The sequence below is a fragment of the Lithobates pipiens genome, unplaced genomic scaffold (genome assembly GCF_037356315.1).
Source record: "Lithobates pipiens isolate NorthernLeopardFrog02 unplaced genomic scaffold, aLitPip1_a1.2 Scaffold_22, whole genome shotgun sequence".
Taxonomy (NCBI): domain Eukaryota; kingdom Metazoa; phylum Chordata; class Amphibia; order Anura; family Ranidae; genus Lithobates; species Lithobates pipiens.
This window is the reverse complement of record NW_027507784.1, coordinates 102,996,479-103,016,705: the sequence shown is the minus strand read 5'-3', so window position 1 is coordinate 103,016,705 and position 20,227 is coordinate 102,996,479. Positions and strand designations below refer to the sequence as shown.

The 20,227-nt window shown below is 42.0% G+C and overlaps 1 protein-coding gene across 1 annotated transcript in view; it reads left to right on the top strand.

Annotated features, from left to right (window-relative positions):
- The window catches only part of LOC143925685 (dynein axonemal heavy chain 11-like), a 701,866-nt gene that overhangs the window by 468,957 nt on the left and 212,682 nt on the right, over positions 1 to 20,227 (top strand). The window contains exons 54-55 of the mRNA XM_077450147.1: positions 1,181 to 1,385; positions 16,610 to 16,774. Coding sequence (XP_077306273.1) covers positions 1,181 to 1,385; positions 16,610 to 16,774 — 370 coding nt within the window. The remainder of the gene's footprint in view (positions 1 to 1,180; positions 1,386 to 16,609; positions 16,775 to 20,227) is intronic.

Genomic DNA, 20,227 nt, shown 5'->3' with positions numbered 1-20,227 from the left:
TGCATTGCTTCAAAATATTCTATAACATTATCATCTAGGATTATAATTAACTAGATCCATTTTATTAAAGGGATCAAACAGTTACTTTCTGCAGGCAAACCAGAAAAAAAGAGGCCATCTTCAGACTGATTGGCAGTACTGATGTTTGATGTTCTACTTGGAGACACATTACCCATTTTTCTAAGACAAAAGTTATCTCTTTCATGGTCCCTTTTGACCTCCTAACTGTGACCTGGTTGGTTTCCCTGTCTTATTACCGCCAAAGCCCTACTCTATAGAAGCCATTGTTTTCATAACTTGCACTAATAATGGCCTAAATGCTAGACATATCATATACAAGTTGGAAGAAATACCTTTGTAATATAAGGCTATATTTGTGATGTTCTGGATGTACAGTTGGCTGCTGGGACATAAAGATATGAGCATGGCTCCACTAACTGGTTTAAAATGCAGACTAATCCTCTTGTTTTTTACGATCTGTGATGTTGGTGATAGAGCATCACCTATCAGGCAATGCAGTACTTTAAAGTCTGACAGTTGGCCCACAGGGACAAATATCAGCAATAGCATAATTCACATATTGATGGAAAAAAACATGGGCAGTTGCAGTCTCAGGATCCAGTCCAGTGAGTAATTCAAGGAGGAGGGGGTTATTTGAGTTTGGGAGTCATTACACACACAATGTGTGCGTTACACACTCCTGACCCAAAGCAGAGTAGGTTCAGATTTAATTTAACCACACCCCCTTAAAACCCTTCTACAGTGCAGTTTAACCACACCTATCATTCCTCTCCTCAGAGTAGCCAAGGTTGATCCGGGTCTTTCACAATCCTACCAGGTAACCATGCTAGGAATAGAATTGCAGGTGTCGCCCCAATGTGGCACTGCTGCAGTCAGTCCTGCATGTGCACCAAACATCTAATGGGCTGACTTGACTTTCCTAATCCCTGTGCAGTCATATTGATTTTTGGTGATTTTGTGGGTGTGGCTGCAAATGAGGGCAATATTTTAAGAAAGAGCCAGTAGATTGTTCCTAGATTTCATTTTAAAAATCTAGTCACCACATTACTGTATATGCTAACAGACACGTAATGCCAAAAGAGGTTTACCAGGGTCTGTCTATGAAGAACTTTCATAGGTTTATTAAAATTAACACATAAGAGTTGGTTTTGCTTAACAGGTACATCCGAATTGGGGATAAGAAGATCAAGTTTCACCCAAAATTTCGACTAATTCTTCACACTAAGCTTGCCAATCCACACTACAAGCCTGAAATCCAAGCACAGACCACACTAATCAATTTCACTGTAACGCGGGATGGTTTGGAAGATCAGCTATTAGCTGATGTGGTTAATTTGGAGAGACCCGACCTAGAGGATTTCAAGGTACCATCATCTCAAATTTACACCTTTTTTCTTATATAGGTATTTATTGTTTATATGCTTTATATGCACATTTTTGCTATATTGGTATACCCAACAAAACTTTTCCAAAAGAAAAATATGTTTTACTTTTACAAAATGAAAATGTGTAAAGTTGTTAATAATTCTTTACAAGTATGTTAAAATATTTTGTCAATATTATGATGGCACTTTCTATAGCTTTGCCATATGTATGTGGCTTTTGACAATCTAATGACTGAAAATTGCTGTTCTGTAAAAACAACTGTGAGTACCTGTTCAGGGGCTTGAAATATATTCTTCACTAAAGGACCGTGTATTACAATTTGGTGATCGGACTGATGAATTTCTTTGGAGAACAACAACTCGAGATGTTACATTTAAAGCCCCATACACACTATCAGTTTTTCTGCTGAGTTTTTCCTTCAGGTTTACCAAAACCATGTAGTGCAAGGGCCTGCCTGATTGCATACAAATGTAAACTCCTAAGGTTTGACCTCATGTTATATGGTTTTGGTAAATCTGAACAAAAAACTCAGGAGAAAAACTGCTAGTTTGCATGGGGCTTAAGCTTCTAGATGTGTTGGCCTACATTGTTTTTAGTAAAATGAAGTATTCCAGCAGTGTGAACCAGTAAAATGTTTAACTCAGTTCTGCTGCAGGCTCTGAATGGACCTACAGTATGTTTCATTACAGTTTAGTAATACCCTGAGTTCCCCTTACACTTTTAAAGTGTAGAGTAGCAGAACCTTGATTAAATGGTGCTGAGAAAATAGCCATATACTTGTATGGGTGAGCTAGGATACCAGGAATTACTCTGCCTCCCCTTGTCTCCCTGCCTGCATCTCCGGCTTCCCTTGCTACCTCTCTGGATCCAGCACCTGCCTGAGACCCTACCTCTGTGGACCCCCAGAGAAAAGCCATCTGTTTCCCAGACCATCTTGTCACCTTGCTGTGCTATATTTCCCTTCCATGGATTGTTTACCCGTGCTGTGCCTTACTGCTGCCCTGAGGATCTTCTTCCCTCATTGTGACATACTACTTGGAGGATTGTTTCCCCTTGCTGTGCCCTATTGTCACTCCACAGATTATTAACTCTTGCCATGCCATTGTGCTACCCTGAGGATCTTTTCCTCTTGTCGTGCCAAAATACCTGGAGGATCATTTCCCCCTTTGCTTTGTCTCATTGCTGCCTTGTGCACTACCTCCTTTGCTGTGTCCAATTGCCATTCCAAGGACTGTTAAACCATTGCGGTGCCATACTCAATCTGTAACCTCTTGTTAAAGACTCTTGGCTTGTTTACTGACTACTCTTCTGCTTGATCCTGACCTGCTATATCTGCTACTGGACCCTGACTTGCTCACCTCCTGGTGGGGTGATCCTGATGACCGCAGCCTTGTACTACATGCAGCAAAAACCAATGGTGGTAATAGTGGCATGTGTTTCTCTTCTACTTAGTTTATTCAGGAGGATCCAAAAGTTTCTCTGGATTATAACATTCCCGAACCTATGCAGGATGATGCTCTTAACAGATCCATTTTTACTCTGGAGAAAGAGAGATGTTTGGAAAACTTATGTCTATATTGTGGGGACATTATGCAATTAATTATCCCAACAAAGTTAAAAGAACTGATGATAGTGTCTAAACAAATAAACTTCATTATCCAGTCTATTTCCCCATTAATTTATGAAGAGAATAAAGTTGATTCTCTACTATCTCATTTTGTCATCCCTATCAAACTTTTCACAAGGTCTCTGAAATTCTTTGCTCTGCTATGCCAGACTCTGGGGCTGAGGGAATTTTATTGACTTTTTCCCAAAGCAATAATATTAACAAAATACCAACCAAGCCTCTAGCTCCCTTGTCACCTCCTCCCATGCTCGCCACCAGAATTTCTACAGAGCTTCTCCCATCCTTTGGAACTTTCTACACCAATTTGTCAGACTTTCCCCTAATCTATCCATCTTTAGACAATTCCCTGAAAACCCTTCTCTTTAAAGAAGCCTTTCCTGCTTGTAACTAATACATGGTTTTACTCCCTCCATTAGCTCATCCCCCACAGCTATTACCTTTTGTATCAATTGACCCTCCCTTTTAGATTGAAAGCTCTAATGAGCAGGGCTCTCTGATTTCTCTTGTACCAAATTGGAATGTAACTGTAATATCTACCTTAATTTTGTTAAGAGCTGCGCAAACTGTTGGCTCTATATAAATGCTGTATAATAATAATAATAATAATAAATAAATAAATATGTCCCTATTGATATGGATACAGTTGATGTCTCAACCTTTTCGTCAGGACCTGTTAACCATGAAATGGTTCTTCTGTTACTCCAATTTGAGGCTTTCAGCTGATTACGTTACACAATCTTCCTGTTATCCTGGGAATTCCTTGGTTTTGTACCCATAATCCCTCCATCTACTAGGGAGCACCGATTTTAAATTTTATGTCCCCTCATTGTGAGGAACATTGTAGAGAACCTTGTTGAACAAGTTTTCCACTGATCAAGGAAGCACAATTTGATGTGGTAGCTACTCAGTCATATCCCTGCCTCCTCAATACCATGAGTTTAGGGATGTCTGTGATAAATAGAATGCTGATCAATTACCTCCTCATTGCCCGTATGAATGTTCTATTGACCTTCTCTCAGAGGCAGAAATACCTTTTGGTCACCTTTTAAATCTGTCAGAATCGGAATTAAAGGTGCTCAGGGAATGGCTTGATGAGAATTTAGAGAAGGGCTTTATTAGGCAGTCAACGTCTCCTGCAGGGGCAGCTCTGTTCTTTGTTGAAAAAAAAAAAGGACACCACCTTGTGTCAATGCATCAGTGCAGGGATTTGAATAAGACCACTATTAAAAAACCCTACTCACTCCACTTAATCTCTGAAATGTGGGTAAGACTTTGTTTTGCCAGAATTTCTTCAAAACTAGACTTACGGGGCGCATATAACCTTGTCCCGATTCGTCAAGGAGACAAATGGGAATCTGCCTTTAGAACCACATATGGGCATTTTGAGTCTTTGGTTATGCCTTTTTAAACACTCCCAAGCGTTTAACACTTCATCAATTATGTTTTTTTGGGATCTGTTGGACCAGTTTGTGATTGCTTATCTGGATGAAATTCTTTATTTTCTGATAACCTGAAGGAGCATCACAATGTTTACACAGTCTTTGAAAGATTAAGGAAGAAGCAACTTTACATCAAGCTGGAGAAATGTGAGAATGAACCCAGATCCAGTTCTTTGGATATATTTTTTCTCCAAAAGGAGTGGATATGGATCCTGAGAAGATCAATGCAGTGGTGAATTGGCCTGCTGCTGGAAATGTTAAAGAAGTTGTATACCCTTGTAGGTGATTTTTACCTACAGGTAAGCCTATAATAAGGCTTACCTGTAGGTAAAATGTATATCTCCTCAAGTTGTACGGTTTAGGAGATATATTTACTTTGCATGCAGCCGCGGACGTCAGAAGAACCCGGAAGAAATGCAGAGGGAACATGTCAGCTCCCTCAGCGGTGACCGGGAGGTAATGCGGGGGCCTTGTTCTAAGGTAAATATTTCATAACAAGCTAATATGCAATGCATACTAGCTCATTATGCCTTTGCCTTACAGGTTGTTGTTTTTTTTGTTTTGTTTTTTGCAGGTATACAACTGCAAAAGGAACTACAACGATTTGTTGGATTTGCCAACTTCTACAGAAAATACATCAGAACCTTCTATAGGGTGATAGCATCAATTACGCAGTTGACAAAGAGAGGGATGCCCTTTCTGTGGTCACCTGAGGCACTGACAGCTTTTAGCAAGCTAAACACTCTCTTCACTTTTGCACCAATATTGATAAGTGCAGATCCTAAACTTCCTTTTATTATGAAAGTGGATGCTTCAGACTCTGCTGTTGGAGCTATCCTTACTCAGTGAGAAGGAGAAAAGATGCATTTTCATCCCTGTGTGTATTTTTCTTGTTTATGTCTTCAATCAAAAGGAATTATGACATTGGGAACAGTGGCAGCCTGCCAATAGGCGCCCCCCAAAGCTAGTGATAAAAAAAAATGTAAGGATTTACACTGGCCCCATTTGCCGATAATAAGATTAAGGTCCCAGCTCTCTCAGTCCCTGTGCTACATGGTGGAGGAGTGACTCAGCTTACACTGCCTGCCTCCTTCAGCAAGTAAGTGCTGAACAGAAGAAGAACAGTGGCAGGCTCAGGAAGCAATAGGCCCATGCAGCATGCAGAGGCAAAGGAAGCAGTGCATGTCCTTCTCCATCTCCCTGTGACAGAGTCAGCAGCCAGCAGTGCATGCAGAGGGATCACTGGAAACACACAAAGAAGTCATGGTACAGTACATGCAGGGCCAGGACTGTGGGGGGGGGGGGGGGGGGGCAAAAGGGGCACCAGCTATGCTATTTTCCCTGTTCTGACTCCTGCTACAGCAGCACCTTTCAGCTCCAACTTTACTTCCCCCTCTCCCCATGTAATGCAAGTCTGTACATCTTCCCAATCACACTGATCCTCCCCTACTCCCCCTCCTTCACTTTCTGCTGTTTGTTTGCTCTCCCCTCATATGCTCACATCCTGCTGCCTCCAGGGTCAGATCTGACCATTCCAATCACTGACTGACACCCTTTCCCCCCCACATTACTTTTTAATGGGAAGTAAGTTCTACTCAAAAATCAGGTGTTCGCCGTTTGCTGAACAGCAAATATTATAGGGTGTTCATGGGAAGTTCGAGCACCGCAAAATGCACCATAATGCACAGCAGGATAGCAGTGCATTGCTGTATGATGAATCGCCAAAGCATGCACCTGACCTGAATGCTTTTGCCAATCGTAGTGCACTCTGCTGAGAGAGCCATAATTAGCCAAAGACAGGGTGCCTTTGGCCAATCATGGATCGGGGGGCCCCACACTAGATTAGGTAGGCAGGTTAGTTAGTGACAGTGTATTTGATATAATGTATATACAGTATCTCACAAAAGTGAGTACACCCCTCACATTTTTGTAAGCTGAGGGTAAAGGTGATGGACTGACCAAGCATGTCTCCAGACCTAAACCCTATTGCGCAGCTGTGGGGCATCCTAGAAGGGAAGATGGAGGAGCACAAGGTCTCTAACATCCACCAGCTCCATCATGTCATCATGGAGGAGTGGAAGAGGACTCCAGTGGCAACCTGTGAAGCTCTGATGAACTCCATGCCCAAGAGGGTTAAGGCAGTGCTGGAAAATAATAGTGGCCACACAAAATATTGACTCTTTGGGCCCAATGTGGACATTTTCCCTTAGGGGTGTACTCACCTTTGTTGCCAGTGGTTTAGACATTAATGGCTGTGTGTTGAGTTATTTTGAGGGCACAGCAAATTTACACTGTTATACAAGCTGTGCAATCCCTACATTACATTGTAGTAAAGTATAATTTCTTCAGTGTTGTCACATGAAAAGATATAATAAAATATCTTTAAAAATATGAGGGGCGTACTCACTTTTGTGAGATTATATATTTATATATATATATATATATATATATATATATATATAGAGAGAGAGAGAGAGAGGAGATAGACATATACACATACACATACACACACATACAGTCTGCATTTTAGCGCAGACTATATATTCAGTGTAGACTCTATATTCAAGTCAGTACAAGCAGTGTATTTGATATCTTGAAGATGCTGGCCCCCTAGATCCCGCCCCCCGTATGTGAATAGGTATGAGATACATTGTACCCCTACCCATTCACCAAAAAAAGTGTCAAGAAATTAAAAACGACAGCAGACAGTTTTTTTTTAATAAAGGAATTGTCAAAAAGTGTCCCTCGATGTAACTCTATTGTCAATCACGGCGCCAACGTTCCTGAGAAAAAAATTTAAATAAACGGAAAAACTCTGTCTCGATGGGAGGCGTCCCGCTGACTGCAGCCTTGTTTGCGGTGACACCTGTTATATAGCCAAGGACGGGCCACCCGGTGACGCAAATGGGTGAACCGCCTCTTCAGACGCCATGTGATGTCAGAGGGGGTGGGGTCACCCATTTACATTACCACATTTTTATTGTTTTACATTAAGCATTATTAAAATCACTGCTCCTGAAAAATGTCTGTTTTAAAAACATTTTTTTTGCATTGATACATATCCTCTGGGGCAGTACCTGGGTCCCCAAACACTTTATGGCAATAAGTTGCATATAAGCCTTTAAAATGAGCCCTTTGGAATTTTTTTTTATTCCCATAGTCTTTAATGGTGTTCACATGTTATTTTTTTGTCTGTTCGCATGTTCTGGTGCAAACCGAAGCGGGGGGGGGTGGTCGGATCATCCCTACTTTTTATCTCTTTTAACCGTTCAGCAGCTCAGTACATTCTCTGCTCTCATTTAAGGTGGCCATAGTAGGAATGAAATAAAAAAAAATCTATGGCCACCTTAAATGACTGCTGAGAATGTACAAAGCTGCTGAACAGTTAAAAGAGATAAAAAGTAATGTGGGATGGAAAGGGTGTCAGTCAGACAGTCAGTGTGTGGACCCCTAGAGAGGAATGCCCAGATCTCAGACCACACTTGTAAAGAAGACCTTAGGGGCTCATTCACACAGCTGGGTGGAGCAGTGCAAGCAGGCAGTTGAGCTGAAGTTTTACCACCCCCGACCACCCCACCTGAAAAAGGAGATGCAGCCACTCAGTGCTGTTCAACTGCAAAAATGTAATGGCATGTCACTACGAATAGGGTGCACCACAACTAGCAAGGCGAGTGCAGTGGGCTACCATTTGCATTGCTGATGCACTGCATCACTGAGGAGTGGGGACCCCTCATAATGGGCACAACAGCAAGGTGTACAGACCCGGAAACTCAGTGCAGGAATGGTGGGAACCCCTCATAACAGGCACAGCGAGCCTGCATTTGATGGGATGCTGCATTTTATGGGCACAGTGAGGCTGAAATTGTGAGCAAAATGAGGCTGAAATTGTGGGCACAGTGAGGCTCATTTGACTGGCGCAGTGAGGCTGAAATTGATGTACACAGTGAGGCTGCATTTGATGGGCACAGTGAGGCTGCAATTTTTGGACACAGTGAGGCTGCAATTGATAGGCAAGGTGATGCTGCATATGATGGGCATAGTTTTATCTAGCAGTAATGATACATAATCACCTGATAAATGATCAATAAATTTACAATCTTGCATTACTGACAGTTTAATTTTTAGTTTATTTGCATCTTCCCAAAAATTTGGAGCATCAGCCACCACGGATTGGGAATAAAGGGTTACTGGCAATTAAGGAAGCCTTTTTCAAATGTAGGCATCTGTAGAAAGGGGCTAATCCTCCTGTAACTGTTCTCACCGATCATAAAAATTTGGAACTTGTTCGTTCTGCTAAGAGATTGTCTTCTAGACAGGAACGTTGGTCTCTATTCTTTTCCAGGTTCAATTTTATCATCTCATATCGACCTGGGTCACGGAATGGTAAGGCTGATGTCTTATCGAGGATGCTGTATGAGTCTCTCCAGGAAGGCAATTCTGAATGTACAATCCTGTCTTAGAAGAACTTCCTAGGGGCCACAAATTCCAAGACATTCTTGAGTATCCTTAAAGACCAGTATGAGAATGGCCCACTTTTCAATCATCCTCCTAAGGACATTACCTCAAGTACAAGAACAGCTTTTGGACCCAATCACACTGAGGCTGACTAAAACTGGAGAGTGTGAAATATGGTGCAGCTCGTGCACAGCTGCATCGTATTTTGTACTCTCCAGTTTTAGTAAATCAACCCCACTGTCTCAATGTAACTGGATCAGTTTGGGTAGAAGCCCTCAGCTTGATGCATGACTCTAAACTTACATAATTACATAGCAGGTGAGGTTTAAAAAAGACACAAGTCCATCAAGTCCAACCTATGAACTTGCTGGGTATTTTGGAGTTTCTAAGATGGAACATTTATCACATTTCTTTTGGTGGCCTGGTTATAAGAAAGATGTCAAGAACTATGTGGCCTTGTGTCTGACCTGTGCACATAGTAAGACACCCTGATCTGCACTTTTGGGATTGCTCCAACCACTCCCTGTTCCATCAATACCATGGACTTCATGCTTGATCCCCCCCCCCCCCCCCCTGCTTGAAAGAGATGACCTCTAGCTTAGTAGTCGTCAATTGTCTCACTAAGTTGGCTTTTTATACCTGTTAAGGGGGTAACTTCTTCTGAACAAATTGCAGGGTTTAAGGTTTAAGCAATGTTTAAACTACATGGAATTCCTGATGACATGGTGTCTAACAGAAGAGTACAGTTTACTTTGAAATTTTGGAAAATCTTTTGTTCAGCTTTAGGTATAACAATGAAACTGTCTTTTTGCTTTTCATCCTCAACTTAATAGTTAGACCAAGAGGACCAATCAAACTTTACAACAGTACCTACAATGTTATGTTAGTTATCTTCAGGATGACTGGGTGCATCTTCCTACAGCAAAGTTTGCCTATACCAATTATAAACATAACTCCACTTTCGTAAGCCCCTTTTCTTAAATACAGGATATCATCCAGTTTTTGTTCCAACTCTAATTCCTGCTGTTACCAACAAATGAACTACATTACAGGAGATTCATGAAAAATTGATTGATGGAAGGAGGCATATTATATGAGGGTTGCGGATAGACATCACAGGTCACTTCCATCTGCAAAGTTGGGCCAAAGGTTTGTGGGACCTTTCCAAATTTCTGCTCAAATCAATCCGGTCACCATTCACTTAAAACGCTCTGACAGTCTGAAGATTCACCCTGTTTTTCACATGTCGCTACTCAAACCATTTCCTGAAAATCCTTTTTCTGGAAGAATTCTTCCACCTTCTCCACCTTTTGGAGGTACAGGACGAAGAAGAATTTGTGGCAGAGAAAACTCTTGATTCTAGGATCTTTAGGAACAAATTATAATATCTGGTTCAATGGTAAGGATATAGGACAGATGAAGAGAACATTTCTGCCCCTAGATTTGCAAAAGATTTCCATCAGAGGCTCTAATGCCACGTACACATGATCAGACTATCCAGTGGACTTAGTCTGGCGGACAAACCGCCGGAAAGTTCGCCAAATTTCCAAATGAGTGGACCTGCCCACACAAAGGACTTTTCCGGCGGACTATCCGCCGTACTTTTGAAATGAATGGACTTGCCCACACACGGAGGAAAGTCCGTTCATTTTGAACGCGGCTCCAGGTAGCTGGGATTAGCAAAGGAAGTGAATGTCGCCGCGAGACCCCCTTCCCCAAAGCACCCCCGCATGTTGAGGGCATGCGGCCTGGTACGGCTCAGGAGGTCGGGGGCCGCTCGCTCGTCCCCATCCCCTTTCCTGACCGGCTGGGTAGCGTGCTCAGATAAGGGTCTGATATGGACCTAGGGGGGACCACCACGCCGTTTTTTCGGCGTAGGGCTTCCCCTTTAAGTCCATACCAGGTGACAGGCTGAAGGTGGCGACATTGACTTCCTTCGCTAGTCCTGGCTACCTGGAGCTGCACTCAAAATGAACAGACTTTTCTCTGTGCGGGAAAGTCCGTTCATTTCAAAAGTACGGCGGACTAGCACACACACGGCCATTTTGTCCGCCGGACTGTGAGTCCAGCGGACAGTTTTTGAGTCAAAACTACTTTCTAAGTCCGCCGGACTTTTGGGTAAAAAAAGTCCGCTGGAGCCCACACATAGGCGGATTGACTCTAGTCAGCCGGACTTTTCCGCTGGATAGTTTGATCATTTGTACACGGCATTAGACATACAGGGGAAGTCCAGGGAGAAGGGCAGTACTGTTAGGACTGATCTGAGCCTGCAACCGCTGCTGTGTCTGGCAGTATCTAAGCTGAGCCACTTGAAATGATTGAGAGCACCCTGCCTGCTTTCCTTAGAGAACCTTAGCTTCTGGCTTGCAAGCATCCTCAGTGTGAGTTCCGGAACCTTCCTGTATCTCCTCTTTGCTGTGCCATATTCCTCCTCCATGGACTGTTCACCATTTTCTGTGCTATATTTCCCCTTTACAGACTGTTAACCTGTGCTGTCCCTTATTGTTACCCTGACGATCTTCTCCCCTCATTGTGCCATAATACCTGGAGGATTATTTCTCCATGCTCTGCCTTATTGTAACTCCACAGACTGTAAACTCTTGCTGTGCCAACATTCTGCCCTGAAGATCTTCTCCCCTTGTGCCATAATACCCGGAGGATCATTTTCTCTCTTTGCTGTTTCCTATTGCTGCCTTGTGGACTATCTCCCTGTTGTGTCCTATTTCCATTCCATAGACTGTTAACCCATTTTGGTGCCATACTCCCACTCCACAGACTGTTATCCCTTGCTGTGCCATAGTGCTGCCCTGATGATAATCTCTCCCTGTTGTGCTCCATTTCTGTTCTGAGACTCATATCCCCATGCAATGCCATATAGTTACTCTGTGCCTGTGCCATACTGCTATTTAATGGACTGTATATCTGTACTGTGATTTATATCACTGCCCTGTGGACTGTTTCTCTGGGTTTTGTCCCAATGCCATCTCTCCTGTACACTCAGTCTCCCAATCAATGCCTGCACTTCCGATTCTGTGTCATCCACCTCTTTGTGCTCTCTTGACGCTCCTAGTCCGTCACACCCTTTTCTGGTGAAACCTGGTGGCCTGACTGTTTTCTTAGGGCCTCACCCACAGGCACAGGTGGCATGCAGGGGGTTGGCCGCAAAAGATGTGTGCACTGTTTCCCCCAGCCCAGGTAGTTATACCTGAGCCAGGACGGCGATCTTGTGAGCCATACACCCTGATGCTTAAAGTTGGATAAAAGACCTGTGCTTACCCTTACAAATACAGTGAATACCCTAACTGAATGAAAATCAAGTGCAATGTGCATCCACTATATATATTACAATAAATCATTTATGATTAAAGTGCTTAAAACACAAAAAATGCTTCACAACAGTGCCTAAATTAAGTCCCATCATAAAGTGCTCTTGCACAAAGTGTTTCTCAACAGTGCATAAATAATGTTCATCATAAAGTGCTCCAAATCTTCAAATTATAAATTTGCATCAGTTCATCAGGTGATGGTCCCATTAAGAAAGTGTTTTGTGCCGGCATGGGGATTGGCAGCAGTAGAGGGTCTGGTGCCTTGCACACAGGAGGTGTGGAGTGGCAGCAACTGTGTATGAGTTGGCAATTTCTCCCCGGATGTATGTGGTGGAGGGTGGTGGGAGTGGGAGACGTGTGGGGAATCAGAGGGGTAAGTTGGGGTGCTGTGACAAGGGTCTCCCTGTGTAGCATCAGAGATTGGCCCCAGTCAGTATCTGTATCTTTTTTTCAAACCAGGAAAAAATAATATAAAAAGGTAATTGTAGATCATTTCCTCTTAACCCTAGTCTTGCATCATATTGTATTGTCTCTCTAATGTGCAAACTTTTAGCGCTGTATAAATCCTGTATTATTACAATGACTCCTAGTTACAAAACATTGGCACGAAATTTGAAGATATGATAACCATAAAAAAAAAAGTAGTAGTACAGAGTAAAGCTGTAGCCCAGCAGAGAAATGAAAATATAAGATAAGGTAAAGAACAATATCTTCACTGATTCAATAATGTTTTGCTCATAATGAATACTTTGGAAGTGTGGTGCTTTATTCAGAAGCTATCTTTGCTTTATTTGTTGAAAGCCTAAAAGATTGTGGTACTGAGATGAACCTGGAATTAACATGGATTGTTTGAGGATTTGCATAATTACATTTACAGAACATGCACACAACTTTGAAGATTTTTTTTTTATCATTGTGAAGCAAAAAAAAAGGATAAAATAACAGAAAAAGTCAATGTGCATAACTATTCACCCCCCTAAAGTCAACACTTTGTAGAGCCACCTTTTGAGGCTATCACAGCTCCAAGTCACTTTGGATACGTCTCTATGAGCTTGCCACATCTTACCACTTAAATGTTTGCCCATTCCTCCTTGCAAAAGTGCTCCAGTTCCTTCAAGTTGGATGATTTGCGCTTGTGAACAGCAATCTTTAAGTCTGACCACAGGTTTTATATTGGATTGAGGTCTGGGCTTTGACTAGGCCATTCCAACACATTTACATGTTTCCCCATAAACCACTGAAGTGTTGCTTTAGCAGTGTGTTTGGGGTCATTGTCCTGCTGGAAGGTGAACCTCTCTCCTAGCCTCAAATCCCACACAGAGTGGTACAGGTTTTGCTCAAGAATATCCCTGTATTTAGCACCGTCCATCACCGTCCCTCAACTCTGACCAGTTTCCCAGTCCTGACTGCTGAAAAACATCCCCACAGCATGATGCTGCCACTACCATGTTTCACTGTTGGGGATGGTGTCCTTTGGGTGATATGATGTGTTGGGTTTGCAGCCAAGACATAGCATTTTCTTTGATGGCCAAAAAGTAACATTTTAGTCTCATCAGACCAGAGCACCTTCCTCCATATATGTTGGGAGTCTCCCATGTGCCTTTTTGCAAACTCAAAACGTGCCATTTTGTTTTCTTGCTGAAAGTAATGGCTTTCCCTGTGGCCACTCTGCCATAAAGCCCAGCTCTATGAAACATACGACTTATTGTCATCTTATGTTCAGATACTTCAGTGTCTGCTGTGGAACTCTGCAGCTCCTCCAGGGTTACCTTAGGTCTCTGTGCTGCCTCTCTGATTAATGCCCTCCTTGCCCGGTCCGTGAGTTTTGGTGTGCGACCGTCTCTTGGCAGGGTTGCTGTTGTGCCATGTTCTTTCCATTCGGTTGTGATAGATTTGATGGTGCTCCTAGGGATCATCAAAGATTTGGATATTTTTTTATAACCTAACCCTGGCTTGTACTTCTCAACAACATTGTCCCTTACTTGTTTGGAGAGTTGCTTGGTCTTCATGGTAGTGTTTGTTTAATGGTGCCTCTTGCTTAGGTGTTGCAGCCTTTGGGGCCTTTCAAAAAGTGTGTATATGTGATCATGTGACACTTAGATTGCACACAGGTAGACATCATTTCACTAATTATGTGACTTCTGAAGGTAATTGGTTGCACCAGAGCTTTTTTATGGGCTTCATAACAAAGAGGGTGAATACATACGCACATGCCAATTATCATTTTTTTATTTCTGAAAAATTGTTTTATGTATATATTTTTCTCATTTTACTTCACCAACTTAGACTGTTGTGTTCTGATCCATCACATATAATTCATATTAAAAAAACATTGAACTAAAGGCTGTAATGTAACAAAATAGGTAAAAAGCCAAGGGGGTGAATACTTTTGCAAGGCACTGTAACAACGCATTTGATCCTTAGAGAAAAATAGTTTAAGAACATTTGACCACGAGAGTTAATGGGCTAAGAATGTTTGACCAGCAGGGAATTTAATATGAGGGAGAATTCCACACACTGTGTGCAGTCTATGTAGAAACTTGGGCAAATTACTGAACAAATGGAAGCACAGCCAAACAAACCTCTAGCTGCAGAGTGAAGCAAAACATTTAGCAGTGGTGTTATTACCACAGCTAAATGTGAATGCCTCCTCCTGGTTGTTAGGGAGCTAGCACATGCCAGCATCCTAACAACAAGTGACTCATCCCCACCCAGCACTTTCAGCTGTCAGCCAGGATTTCCAGACTGACAGGTGAGAGTAAACAAATAGCAGAGATATTATAAAGAAACACAGTATGAGCCCAAAAATTTATACCAGGCCCTTCAGCTTTGGTATAAATTTTAAGGGGGCCACATGGAAGGAAAAAAAGCATGGGGCCCCCACAAATTCCATTCCAGGAGCTTCTAATCTGGTGTGGATGTTAAGGGAGGGGAACTTCCTGCAAAAAAGAGTGAGGATCCTCCCAATATCCAAACCTGGGTGGTCAGCAAAGGGGCGAGATAAGCATGTGTCCCCCTTCCTTCTCTGAACCATACCAGGCCACATGCCCTCAACATGGGGGGTAACTTGCCAGGAGGACCCACTGGCAAAGCACCTTGTCCTCATGTTCATGACAGGTTTTATATATTAAACTCTATGACCAATCTTTACTTGACAGATAGTAACCCAAGTTTAAAACATGAGTTTTGCTGCGTTTACATGTTGCGTTTGCCGTGCTTACATTTGGAAACGTTTGAGAAAAAAAAATTCCCCCCCCCCCAAATAGCCCAAAATGAAAAACGCTTGTAAACAAAACGCGGCTAAATGCGAGTTACCACGTTTAGAAGCGGTTAGCACTTGAAATGCCTCTAAACTCAGCGTCTGAACTAATTGTTTTGCTTTCCAAAAAAAGGCCTCTGAACTCAACCGCCTAAAAGTGACATTAAACAAACCTGTGTAAATGTACAAATAAGATAACATTGGATGAGTCCACGGGCAGCTGAAAAAAGCATCCAGCTGCCTCTGAACATCCGTTTACCAGCAACAGTGTACATGAGGCCTCGCTGTGACAAGCCTCCAGTGCATATGCAATAAACGCTCAATTACCAGCCTGCAGTGTATAAGCAATAACTCTTTAGTGATCAGTCCCTATAGTATGTACATTAACCCTCATTAATCAGTCTCAGGTATGCATTACCCCTCAGTGACTCGCTTGTGTGAACAAAACCTGTCTGGTGGAAGAGCTACTATGTCTTGAAGGTTCTAACTAAGTTGCAAGCTAAGCCTGATTCACTGGAGGGAATTTCAGCACATTTCCTCTGTATTTAGAGGCTTTTCACATACACATTTATATCATGTACAAGTATGAGTATAACAATTTGTCATCATTTTGTATCTTTTGACTTTACTACTATACCAGAGAGTGACGATTCTGTACACACCTGTTTATTTACATGCAATGTGTTTAGAGAACATTTTAAATATTTTAATAAATACTGGAGATGAATATAAGCCCATTATGCTAAAATTATCACATATTTATGTTAAGATATTTTACATCTCAAATGCCTGCAATGAAGAAAAAAAAACTCACTTTATTGAATGAAAAAAATATGCAAATGAACCTAAAAAGCATTTCCTGAAGTTTTTTTTTCATGTAAATGGAGCAAATTACAAAATAAAATGGTCACTAAAAAGTAGCTGATAGGGGCCTAAATTATACTCCCCTTTCTCTCTGGATATTAGGCCTGACCTTAAGCGCTTTAGAACTATTGTAAAATGTTGAATAATAAGGAAGATTAAAAGGTAGCAAAGTGTATTCCCATTGTTAGCGCGCTTCGAATTACAGGTCTAAAACTTGCCATTTTCTTTTCAGTCTGAGCTCACAAAGCAACAGAATTATTTCAAAATTGAGTTGAAAATGCTTGAGGATGAATTACTGACACGCCTATCGGCAGCAGAAAGTAATTTCCTGGGGGACACACTTCTGGTGGAAAAACTGGAAACGACCAAACACACAGCAGCCGAAATAGAAATGAAGGTAAGTACAGCATTGTGATAAACTGCTGTCTGTTTGGAAATATACAGCAGGATATTAGAGATCAAAAATCTAACATTATAGAATGAGAATATTTTATCAATGGGCTTTTGTCTAGGATTGAGGATTTTTCTGTCTTTTGCAATGCCAGTCTGACTATATCAAAGGTGTATCAAATCTTAATACATAGAGACTGCACAGTGCTACTTGGGTTGTTGTGTATGCTAGAAAAGAATATCTATGTCACTTATTTTGTGTATATAAGGTTATTTAGGATGTAGCTCCGAGTAGAAAGTAAACTTGCAAGTTGCTCTAAATATTTCTATTTTTTTTGTATGTATGTGTTCAGATATCTATATTTTTTTGATAAGTTTGCATTCTTTGGTCAGCCATTCAGAGGTATGGGACACTGTGCAGATACACAGCATGCTTGTTTTGGGTAGTTTGCAGCCACCATGCCCCTTGACCAATCACAGCCTGCCTCTGGCGCACACCCCTTCCTAATCACAGCCTGCCTCTGGCGCACACCCCTTCCTAATCACAGCCTGCCTCTGGCGCACACCCCTTCCTAATCACAGCCTGCCTCCTGAACACACCCTCTGCTCACGCACAGCCTGCATTTTACCTGACACTGAACACACTATGGAATACAGGCACACTGTGTGTCTGCACAATGTCCTATAACTCCGTCCCCACTATCAAGAAGAAGAGATGCATGGTCAAAAGACAGAACTTTTTAATCATGTAAAAAGGTAAGACAGATCATTTCTGAAACGAAGCAAAAGCAGTTATGGTGTCTGCATAGTTATACCTGTAATAAAAAATGTCTATAACATTGTACAGTATGTTCATAACTACTTTATTAAATGAACTGCTAAGACAATGCAGAGGGAATTACAGCTGTAAATGGATAAAGTGACAATAAACACCCTCACCACCACTCGCCTATAACCCTGGGTTGTTTTGGAGCTAACACAGGGTTTATTTAAATGCACAGAAGGTTGATGGCAGAAAAAGACCAGGTGGGCCACCAAGTCTGTCTTTCTTGTGTTCTATTTTGTTTAACTTTTTTTGTCTGAGTATCAACTTATGCTTTCCAGTTATTTTTGTAAGGTCAGATCCCGAAGACTTGGCTAGCAATCACGATTCCAATTCATCACAAAAGTGTCCAATAAGGTAAAATTGGTTGTAAAGGCTCAAGGTTGTTTACCTTTGTGCACTCTATGCATGAAGGTAATAAACCTTCTGTGTGCAGCAGCCCCCCCCCTCCCCCCATTATCTACCTAAACCCCATCTCAATCCAGCAATGTGCATGAGAGCAGCAGCTCTCCCGGGTCTCTTCCTCCTCATTGGCTGAGACAACAATGGGAGCCATTGGCTCCCACTACTGTCAATCACAGCCAGTGAGCGAATGAGTGGCCGAGCCACACTCCATGTGTGAATGGACAACACAGAGCATCAGCTCGGGAGCGAGCTTCCTTCGGGTGCTCCCATAGCAAGCTTCTTGCTATGGGGGCACCCAACAGGAGGGAGGGGCCAGGAGTGCCAGTGGGGGGCCCAAAAAGGAGGAGGATGCTGCTCTGTGCAATACCACAGCACAGAGCAGGTAAGTATGACATGTTTTTTATAAAAAAAAAAGCCTTTAATATCACTTAAAGGTCACAGCTATGTGCAGGCTATTTGAGTTCCCCAACACCAAACTCATCAAACCATGTCTTCATGGAGCTGGTTTTGTGCACAGGGTACAATTAGGCTGGAACAGAAAAGGGCCTTCCCAAAACTTTTGCTGCAAAGATAAAATGCGCAATCGGCAAAAATGTCATTGTATGTTGAGGTATGCCAATGGAGATTGTATGTCTATGTGCTTAATTGTATGCACTTAGTTTTGGATTTGGATATCCCAAAAAAAATCATATAGGTGCGATTGTCAGGTATCCACAAACTTTAGGCAATATATTTTTAAATAGAGGTAGGCTGTATCATTCAAATGTGTATGGATATCAGCCTCCTATAATCCCCTGTGCAGCAGCAGACTGTGAGATGGAGGGGCAGCACTCAGTCAGCCAGAGCTCTATTGCTTTACCTAAAAATGCTTACAGGAGGGAACAGCAAAAGGATCACCTCATCAGTGCACTGCTGCTCCTTCATTGTTTAGTCACGGGCTAGAACCAGGCTGTATTTTTTACATAAAACCTTTACTTAAACAAACTCCTACAGTCTTTGCACAGCACCTTACAGTTCATGTGTATACCTCTATCTATTGAAGTTTTCTGCATATAGCCAATATGTCAGAGGATGAAAGAGATAGCCTAACACGGTACAAAATTAAACTTCCTTATTTTACGGTTTTGAGAACTGCACTGGAAGATTTTGGCAAATTTAAGATGCATACCCAATAACAGTAAGAGCCGGTTCACACAGCGGGCGATGCGAGGCGACACGACTCGCCTCGCCTTCGCTCTCGCAAGTCGCCCCCGTTCTGTACAATGGAACCGTTCTGAGAGGAGCGACTCGAGTCGCTCCGACTCAGAAAAAAGGTTCCTGTACTACTTTTGGGCGACCTCGGGGCGACTTGCATTGACTTCTATACAGAAGTCATCTGCAAGTTGCCGCTGAGGTCGCGGCAGGTCGCGGCGAGGCAAGTCGGAGTCGCCTCGCCTGCAGTGTGAACCGGCCCTAAAGTGCCTCCTAATAAAAAAAATTACAAAATGTTGACTCAGAATGTGCATACGGTATATACAACAAAGCTCATAATGTATACAATCAAATAGTAGTAAATAAATAAAAAAAGTGTGAAACAGTGCCATATGTCATCCAATTTGGTTTGAAGTGTCCAGAAAAAAACAGCCACCACAGTACTTGTGCCTCCAATAAAGATAAATCTTCCACAGTATCAGAAAATCTTCCACCATGGACTACCACCAAAGAATGTCACCCACGTGCCTAATCGGGTGTCTTCTCACCTGATTTTTTTTATTTAAACCTTAACAGATTTTTTTAATGAAACATAAAATGACTCTGCCTCTATGGCAGCATTTTCCTGCGTGACTATTTTACTTTCCGAAGTAATTTGAGTTTTAACATTAAATCTATCAGGTGACATTAACTTCAGTATCTACGATATCTTATGACGAAAGTACTTGTAGATCTTCTGACACATATCTAGCATCGTAACATCAAATTAGTGTTATTTTTGGACCACGAATAGGACTAATTTTGATGCATGAGCCTAATTATATTCCCGGGTTAATTAGAACAATCTTCCTCACAAGGAAAAAGTAACATGTAACTTGAAAGAAATGTATTATCAAAAATTAAGAGGCATAGAAAGACTCACAATCATCCCTGATTAAAATCATACATCGGGAGACCCTGAGTTACGATGTTAAATCACCACAAACCTTGTTGACAATTTCAGCTTACAATAATTATGTTGATTTAACCTACAAATATGTT